Source organism: Cervus canadensis, chromosome 10, assembly GCF_019320065.1.
Source record: "Cervus canadensis isolate Bull #8, Minnesota chromosome 10, ASM1932006v1, whole genome shotgun sequence".
Classification (NCBI taxonomy): Eukaryota; Metazoa; Chordata; class Mammalia; order Artiodactyla; family Cervidae; genus Cervus; species Cervus canadensis.
The window spans coordinates 49,075,511-49,085,624 of NC_057395.1; the positions used below are offsets into that span (position 1 = coordinate 49,075,511).

The following is a 10,114-nucleotide window of genomic DNA, read 5'->3' on the forward strand; positions in this document are numbered from 1 at the left end:
GATGAATCACAAGTTGGAATCAAGATTGCTGGGAGAAATATTAGTAACCTCAGATATGCAGATGACACCACCATCATGGCAGAAAGCAAAGAGAAACGAAAGAGCTTCTTGATGAAGGTGAAAGAGTAGACTGAAAAAGTTGGCTTAAAATTTAGCATTCAAAAAAACCAAGATCATGGCATCTGGTCCCATCACTTCATGGCAAATAAATGGGGAAACAATGAAAATAGTGGCAGATTTTATTTTCTTGGACTCCAAAATCACTGTGGACTGTGATTGTGGCCATGAAATTAAAAAAGACTCTTGCTCCTTGGAAGAAAAGCTATGACAAACCTGCTGCTGCTGCTGCTAAGTGGCTTCAGTCATGTCCAACTCTGTGCGACCCCACAGACAGCAGCCCATCAGTCTCCCCTGTCCCTGGGATTCTCCAGGCAAGAGTACTGGAGTGGGTTGCCATTTCCTTCTCCAATGCATGAAAGTGAAAAATGAAAGTGAAGTCGCTCAGTCATGTCTGACTCGTAGCGACCCTATGGACTGCAGCCTACTAGGCTCCTCCATCCATGGGGTTTAGGCAAGAGTACTGGAGTGGGGTGCCATTGCCTTCTCCGATGACAAACCTAGACAGCGTATTAAAAAGCAGAAGCTTTACTTTGCTGACAAAGGTCCATATAGTCAAAACTATGATTTTTTCAGTAGTCATGTATGGATGTGAGAGTTGGACCATAAAGAAGGCTGTTCAGTTCAGTTCAGTGGCTCAGTCATGTCTGACTCTTTGCAGCCCCATGGACTGCAGCACACCAGGCTTCCCTGTCCATCATCTGAGTGCTGAAGAATTAATGCTTTTGAGCTGTGGTGCTGGAGTCCCTAGGACTGCAAGAAGATTGAACCTGTCAATTCTGAAAGAAATCAACACTGAATATTCATTGGAAGGACTGATGCTGAAGCTGAAACTCCAATATTTTGGCTATTTGATGTGAAGAGCAGACTCATCCAAAAAGATCCTGCTGCTGGGAAAGATTGAGGGCAGGAGGAGAAGGGGGCAACAGAGAATGAGATGATTGGATGGCATCACTGACTCAGTGGAGTGAGTTTGAGCAAACTTCAGGAGATAGTGAAGGACATGGAAGACTGGCATGCTGCAGTCCATGGGATTGCAGGGAGTCAGACACAACAACTGAAAAACAATACGTAAAAAAATGAACTTAGAACATTATTTAACACTATAAACAAAAATAAACTCTAAATGGGTTAAAGACCTAGATGTAAGACCAGATACTATAAAACTCTAAGAGGAAAACATAGGTGAGCACTCTTTGACATAAATCACAGCAATATCTTTTCCAACCCATCTCCTAGAGGAATGGAAATAAAAACAAAAATAAATGGGACCTCATTAAACTAAACTTTTTCATGGCAAAGGAAACCATAAACAAAATAAAAAGGACAACTCACAGAATGGGAGAAAATATTTTAAAATGATGTGACCAACAGGGACTAGTCTCCAAAGTTTATGAACAGCTCATGAGACTCCATAGAAAAGAAAAAATCAACCCAACCAGAAAATAAGCAGAAGACCTGAACAAACAATTCTCCAAAGATATACAGATGACTAAGAGGCTCATTAAAAGATGCTCAAAATCTCTAGTTATTAGAGAAATGCAAATAAAAACTACAAAGGGATATCACCTCACACCAGTCATAATTTCCATCATCAAAAAAGCTACAAACAATAAATGCTGGAGAGGGTGTGGAGAAAATAGAGCCCTCCTACACTGTTAGTAGGAATGTAAATTGGTACAGTCAATATGAAGAAAAGTATGGAGGTTTCTTTTTTTTTTTTTTTCAGTTTTGCTACACTTTAATGGTAGATTTTTTTAAGGGATTATTTTTAGGTCTTGTCAGCAACATCAAACAAAAGGTACTGAGTACTCCACAGGGTACAGAGTGCTGCCAAGCACCTTAGGAAACGTACATGACATGGAGAAAACGTGGTTCTTGCCCCCTGAGGAGCTTACACTCTGGTAGGGGTGGGGGTGGGCTGACAACGCACAGTTTATATAAGAGCTGCATGAACAACAAAGTAATTTATTAAGGCAAATTCTTCATCCCCTCAAGATAACTGTCACTGAAATGATTTTGAATTTAATGAAGATGAGAGGCAAGACAATTTTGTTGAGAATTCTTAAATCTATGATAGTAAAGAGAACTGACTCGACAGACAACTGAAAGTGGAGACTAGGTCTTCTGAAGTGTAACAGCCGGAACTGAATTATGGTTACTTATTTTAAAAAGCAAACATACTGAATGGTATGACTAGGCTTGTTACACTAGTTTAAAAATAGGCCAAGTACTGGCACTGCATTTTGCTCATTCTAGTGTTGGTCATTTAAAATAGTGAATTTTAAATATGTGGGCTCCACATCTAACCCACAGAACGCCCACCCCAAATCTTCATGTTCTGTGTATCAAATATCCACTGTGTATGTACTATGAAAGTTTTATTTAGGCCCCATTATTAAGTCAAAAGAATGTAAATAGTCAAATTATAATAAGCTAATGACCTGCATATTTCCATATGGATGAATGTCAATATATCTAAATAGGAAATAAATGGCAATCCTATCTACCTATATAAAAAAAAATAGAGTATCTCCAGATTTGCATACTCATCACTACAGAAGAGGTATGCAGGTTTTAAGGTTTCACAATCAGTTGTCAGAAAAACAGCAGTTATTCCTGCAGTATCTCATTAGCATCTGACTCATTATTTTTAGATTACATGATTTAGAAGACACTATAAACCCACCAAGAATTTGTAATTATTCTGAGATGGTTTCATTAACCCTAGAATCACTATCAGAAAGAGTAACAATGTGATGTAGGAAAAAAGCTAATCAACGTGACTAAAAATATGCTCACTTTCAGAAGAACAATCTGCTCATCTGGAAAAATCCCAGCTACAACCTGCAAACACTCCCATGTGGGAGACTGGCCAAGGCACACGATTTCTAGGGAGGAAAACCATGAGATCGGGATGAACTGAGGCTATCTCTTAAGAAGCAGCCTATAAACTTCCAGACTGACCTTGGGCAGCAAAATTGGTCCCATTTCCTCTAAAGCAGTCTCATGCTCTTCTCCACATCAACCCAAAGTTTGACATTAACTCGGAAAGCTAAAGAGCATATTGGAGCAGAAGTGGACAGGTGTGTAAACTCTAGCACATTCTTATTGCTGTATTACATCTGAAGACGAGCACATCCCACCCACAACAGTGTTGTTCCAGGAAGTAGGGCGGGAGTAGTGGTAAATTAGAAGAGACTATTAATTGCACAATTAATAGGAAAGTGAAAACATTTCAAGATCTACAATAAGCCTGTATCCAAAGAGTCTGTTATGTCAGTGGTGCTGGACTTTGAATTCTGTGCTACAGCTTGTAATGGACTCACTCTGGCCTGCCGGCCTGGGTCCAGGTTGCTTCCTGCCTGTCGATGGCTGCGTGTGCTACACGGAGCAATGACGGGTTCTACGGAGTGGTGAGATTCACAGAAGTTCCAGGATACTCATGTCAGGGTCATTCCTTGTGCAAAGTTTGATGCAGATGAAGATAAAGTGGTTTCTTGGTCAATAACTGCAATTTCTTTCTTTTAAAGTCAGTGGGTTTCTTGTATAATTCTATTACAATGGGCCCAGGTTTAATTTCGTCCATCTCCATGAAAGCAAAACACTTGGTGCTGGTAAACCTTTTTTTAGGCTTGTAGTGTTTGAATTAAAAAAAAATAGCTGCACCTTTGGTTAACTTTTCAACATGCTTCTGGAGCTCAATGTCCACATTGAAATGAACATACGTGTCTTCTTTTCTTGAAGCCACAGGAGTATCTTGCACAGGAGTTAAATCTATGCCATTCAGATCTTTCACACTAACTGTGATATAGGGATCAATGCACTGCCCGGCATCTTTGAGGCCAATTTTCTCAATCCTGATAGTGAGTAACGTCATTCCTGGTTCTGATGGCAACCTTGGTAATAAAGTACCGGGAACTCTGGCAGGAAAGGAATCAGGAGACCCTGCTCCAGCACCACCCTTTTCTTCATCTTCCTCAAATTCCAAATTCTCTTCTTCACCAGGTGCTAAAATTCTTCTTAAAGGGACAGGCTGAACATCAAATGGGAATTCTTTATTATATGTAAGAATATTCTTTAGGATTGGTTCTAGCTTCTTCAGATCTTCCAGTTTAAATTCTTCCTGGGACTGTGTGGACTGTAAAGCTGCACTTCGTAATTCCAAGCATGTTGCAATTTTGCCTATGGTTTTCTTTTGTTCTTCTGTGAATTCAGAATTATTGTGTTGAGCTTGGGCCTCTTTTTGTAGGTGTCTCGCTAATATCTGATACTCGTCTATCGCCTCCACCAGCTGGCCCCAAGAGTCGAAGTCGGCGCCTCTCCTAAAACTGGCGCCCCAGCGCTGCAGCAGACTTCGGGTCACCTCCGACATGGCCGGTCCCCACCCCGTCCCCTCCCGCCCCTACCCCCAGGAAAGGCCGGGCTCTAGGGCGCCATCCTCCCCGGGCCTGGCCCCGACATTAACAGGGCCAGGAGGAACCGCTACGGCCACCGCCGCCACCCGCCAAGGAGCCGCCCAAGCCCATTTGCCCTGGAGGTTTCTTAAGAAACTAAAAATAGAGCTACCATATGATCCTATAATCCCACTCCTAGGCATATATCTAGAGAAAAACATAGTTTGAAAAGATACATGCATTCCAATATTCATTACAGTGTGATTTACGATAGGTAAGACATGGGATCAACCTAAATGTCCATCCGCAGATGAATGGATAAAGAAGATGTAGTACATATACTCTACCATTAAGAAAATGAAATAATGGCATTTGCAGCAAAATGGATGCACCTGGAGGTTATCATACTAAGCAAAGTAAGTCAGAGAGAAAGACAAATATCATATGATATTTCTATATGTGGAATCTAAAAAATGATACAAATTAACTTATTTACAAAACATAAATAGGCTTCAAGAATGAATTTATGGTTATCAGAGGGGACGGGTTATTGGGAGGTATAGATTGGGAGTTTGGGATTGACACGTGCACTGTATTTAAAATATATAACCAACAAGGACCTACTGTATAGTACAGGAAACAATGCTCAATATTATTTTTTTCTTTTGCTGCATTACACAGCATGTGGGATCTTCTCAAATTTCATTTTCTTTTATTGTTTTTTGATTTTTAAGTTTTGCAATGTTGTGTTGGCTTCTGCCATATAACAACATGAATCAGCCACAATTATACATATATCCCCTCCCTCTTGAGCCTCCCACTCTACCTCCAAGCCCCCCTCCAAGGCCATCACAGAGCGCCAAACTGGGCTCCTTGTGTTATATAGCAGCTTCTCACCACCTATCCATTTTACACATGATAGTGTATTATGTGTGTTGATGCTGCTTTCTCCATTCATCTCCCTCCCTTGCTCCCCACTGTATCCATTCTCTACATTGTGTCTCCACTCCTTCCCTGCAAATAGGTTCATCAATACCAATTTCCTAGATTCTCTCTCTCTCTATGTGTGTGTATATATATACACTATATTTGCTTTTCTCTTTCTGACTTACTTCACTTTGTATAACAGACTCTGGGTTTATCCACCTCACTAGAACTTGCTTAAATTCGTTCTCTTTTATGGCACAGTAATATTCCATTGTGTATATGTACCACATCTTTTTTACCCATTCATCTATCAATGGACATCTATGTTGCTTCCATGTCCTGGCTATAATAAATAGTACTGAAATGAAATTGTGTGGCATGTGGGATCTTAATTTCCCAACCAGGAATCAAAACTACACCCCCTGCATTGGAAGTGCAGAATTTTAACCATTGGATTGCCAAGGAAGTCCTTCAATATTCTTCGGTAACATAAATGGGAAAAGAATTTGAAAAAGAATAGGTACATGTATATGCATAACTAAATCTCTTTCTGTACACCTAAGTACACTTAAAACTAACACAACATTATTAATCAAATATGCTCCAATACAAAATAAAAATTTAAAAAAGAAGGGATTAACAGTAAGCTCCTACTGTATAGGACTGGGAATTATATTCAATATCATGTGATAAACCATAGTGGAAAAGAATATCAAAAAGAATGTATATATATGTATAACTGAATCACTTTGTCATGTAGCAGAAATTAACACAACATTGACATGACATCAATCATTGTTCAACAAAAAAATTAAAAAACATATTACAAAGCTACAGTAATCAAAAAAGTGTGGTGCTGGCATAAAGACAGACAAGCAGAATAATGGCATAGAACAGAGAGACCAGAAATAAACCCTTGTGTTCATAGTCATAGGATGTTTACAAAAGCGTCAATACCTCAGGGAAAGAAAAGCTTTTTCAACAAATGATGTTGGAAAAATTGAATATTCATATGCAAAATAGTGAAGTTAGGCCCTTATCTTATACCATATACAAAAATTAACTCAAAATCCTTGAAGATTTAAACTTAACACCTAAAACTATTAAACTCCTAGAAGGAAACATAGAGGAAAACTCATGACATTAGACTTGGCATAGATTTCTTGGATATGATACCAAAATAGAGGCAACAAAAGCAAAAACAGACAAAGGAAACTACATCAAACTTAAGAAAAGAACTTTGTCAATCAAAGGGCACAATCAACAAACTGAAAAAGTAATCTATGGATTGGGAGAAAATATCTGTAAATCATGTAGCTGATAAAGGGTTAATATCCAGCATAGATCAACAATGCTCACAACTCAACAACAAAAATTCAAATGAATTAAAAATGAACAAAGGACTTGAATAGATATTTTTCTAAAGATAGTATAGTAATGGCTGAAAAGCATATTGGAAGATGCTCACTGACCATCAGAGAAATGTAAATCAAAACCACAATGTGATATTACCTCATGCTCATTAGGATGCCAACTATTAAAAACAAGCAAACAAAAACAACAGAAAATAATGATTGTTGATAAGGATGTGGAAAAATTAGAACTCAAATATGCTGTTGGGTGCAACTGGTTCAATTGCTATGGAAAAATGAAATGAAAAAAATTAAAAATAGAATTATCTTATGATTCAGCAATTCCACTTCTGCGTATATATATTCAAAAGAATTGAAATCAGAATCTCAAAGAGATATTTGCACATTCTTGTTCACAGCAGCACTATTCACAGTAACTAAAGACAGAGATAACCCAAATGTCCATCAACAGTTGAATGCGTAAACAAAATGTGGGGTGTATAGACAGTAGAATATCGTTTAGCTTTAGAAAGGAAGAAAATTCCATCATATGTTACAATATGGATAAACCCTGAGGATCTTACATGAGGTATCTAAAGCAGTTAAAATCATAGAAATAGAAAGTAGAACGGTGATTACGAGGGGCAAGATAGAGGGGGAAAGAGGAGTTGTTTAATGGATATAGTTTCAAATGTATAAGATGAAAAGTTCTGAATATACACTCACAAAACATGAATATACATAACAGTAGTAGTTTGTGTATACATACATACACAAACTGTATGTACATTTAAAAATGGTTAAGATGATGTTTTACTTGTGTTTTTTTTTTACCACAATAAAAATGGGGTGGGGAAACAGAAACAGAACCATTGAGCCATTTAAAAGCTTCAAAATGAAGTGTTTTGGTAGGTTTTGTACTGAACCATTTTGCTAAATACGTAAGAATACAGCACCCTTTGGCTAGTCTGCAAGAGCATCAAGGAATATGGTGATTTAATTGCCAAGTGTCAACAAGAATTTTTATCTAATTAGTGGAAATTACACTAATGGAAAAATAAGTATTGCAATTTGGGAGAGTCCATCCAATGATGTCATTACTATATTTACTATTCATGAGAAGTTTTTTCAGCTATGACAAAAATCAAAAGCAAGTGTTGAAAGAAATAGACCTGTATTATCACAAAATGTTAAATCAACATTTTAAAAAGTAGATTAAATTAGTTTTAATTCAAAATACTAACAATAGGCATATTTTAGTGCTATCTTAATCAGAACTATTTATTATAATAAACTATTAATGAATGAATTTATAGAACTATTTATTATATGTTTATTTCATATGCAGTTCTGTTGGGGTCCTTTAATGTACTAGAACCTGGTGGTCCGGAGTCGATGATAAGAAAGTGAAAGAGACAAAGAAGCTAATATTCCCTGGGTTCGGCAGAGAACCAATAAAGCCCTAGGACAGGGCTTGTACCGCTCACAGAGGCACAGGGCGCCCTCTTGAGGAGGACTTGAAAGCCCGGGCAGGTTTCCACGCTCCAGAGAATTAGCCGGAGGGAGAGAGAGAGATAAAGAAAGAGAGAGAAAGAAAGACACGGGGACCCAAGTCTGGTGGAGCAAGGGTGTTTTAATGATCCTTTTGTGAGTATACATAGGCTGTTGTACAAGGAATTTCTTTTGACAGTGATAAAGATCAGAAAACCAAACGTACAGCAACCATTATCAAGGGAACAAGGAATTAACAATGGTCATAATGTCAGAAGACGATCTATATCTCAAGAAAGAGGGTCATGACTAAGCAGTTTTGTCGTAAGGAGAATGTTTCCTGAAGGAAATCCATGTATGTGTCTCATCCTATGACCTCAGTCCTGGGAGCAGCATGCCGTTCCACTCATTCCTGTTACCAGGAACTGATAAGGAACAGAGAATTTATGAGAGACAGAAAACAACACACAGGAATCCTCCTGTTAAACGTTCTCTGACACAGTTCATCCTTTTAAATTTTCCTTTGATTGCAATTCAAGTATTTTTATCGCTGGGGCGCTTTATAAGAAGTTTGGGGTCATTGTTGTAGAATTCAGGGATTTATTTTTAATTTCTTACTTTTTAATTGGAGGATAATTGCTTAGAATGTTGTGTTGGTTTCTGCCATACAACAATGTGAATCAGTCACAACTATCTATATATATCCTCTCCCTCCTCAGCCCTCCCACTCCCATCTCACCCCTCTAGGTCGTCACCCACAAACCTCAGAGAATCTTATCAGAATTCTCCTGTAGGAATTCTGAATCAGATATAAGAAGAGGCTGTTGTAGAAAGGGAGGAGAGAGGGGAGGTGTCAGGGAGGAAAGAGAAAGACTTTTGTTCTAATATGGCTTTCAAGTTTTTCTAATTCTCAAGAACAGCACTGTACAGTAGAAAAGAAAATGTTCTGTAGCTGTGCTGTCTGACATAGTAGCCACTGTGTGTGCACTTAAAATGTGGCTTGTGTAATTAAGGAATGGAATTTTAAATTTTGCTTAATTTAATTATTTAAATAGCCATATGTGACTAGTGGCTACTGTACTAGACAGTGTTAGAAAGAAATCATAGCCAAACATACCTAAAATGTCTAGTGACTGAGGAAAATATGAAATGTGTGAACTAGGCAACATGAACTGCACCTGAAGTGAAGAGAACTGCACATGAAGAAGTAAGTTGGTGCATGGATATAGAGATAGCATGATCTGAACAAGGTAGTTGGCTGAGTTATATCAAAGTGATCTTATATTTTCTTATCTACCTTGATGGAAGATTTATAATTTCTGTTTTGTTGTAGAAGAGAAATGTAACTTATGTTTCACAATTTACATGCCTACAAAAGGTATATGCAATACACTTTGGTAAGTTTGTTATTATATTTCATAGTTTCAAGTTACTTTTCCTTTCAGAAGTTACAGGCAGGAAGATGTGCATACCTCTTTTTGAGTCTTCCTATGAGTATGTGCATCCCATACTCTAGGCTTATTTTTCATCAATACAAGTGGGACAGCCTCAGACTTTTTCTCCTCTGGACTGTACGTGGCCGCTAGATTTCAACTTCTCTCTTCTACCTTGTTAAGTCTTCTCCTCCAAAAAGTATCCTCAAATGCTGACATAAAATTCTTCTAACAGCAAGTGAAGTTGTTTGCTCTCCAGTTAGAGACAAAAGGCTTATAATAGAGATACTACCTCACATAATATAAGAAACTTACACATGCCAAGGAAAGGTCAATCAGTATATTGAGGAGACCCTCATCTCCTTCTTTATGAGGGATAGAATGATAGAAGAAAAGA

General features: G+C 38.0%; 1 protein-coding gene across 1 annotated transcript; it reads right to left on the reverse strand.

Moving 5' to 3' along the window:
* Positions 1 to 1,828: 1,828 nt before the first annotated feature.
* Positions 1,829 to 4,646, reverse strand: LOC122448443 (axin interactor, dorsalization-associated protein-like). The gene is given in 1 exon segment (XM_043479744.1): positions 1,829 to 4,646. A coding segment is annotated over 1 exon segment (921 nt). The 5' UTR covers positions 4,493 to 4,646; the 3' UTR covers positions 1,829 to 3,571.
* Between the last annotated feature and the right edge of the window lie 5,468 nt (positions 4,647 to 10,114).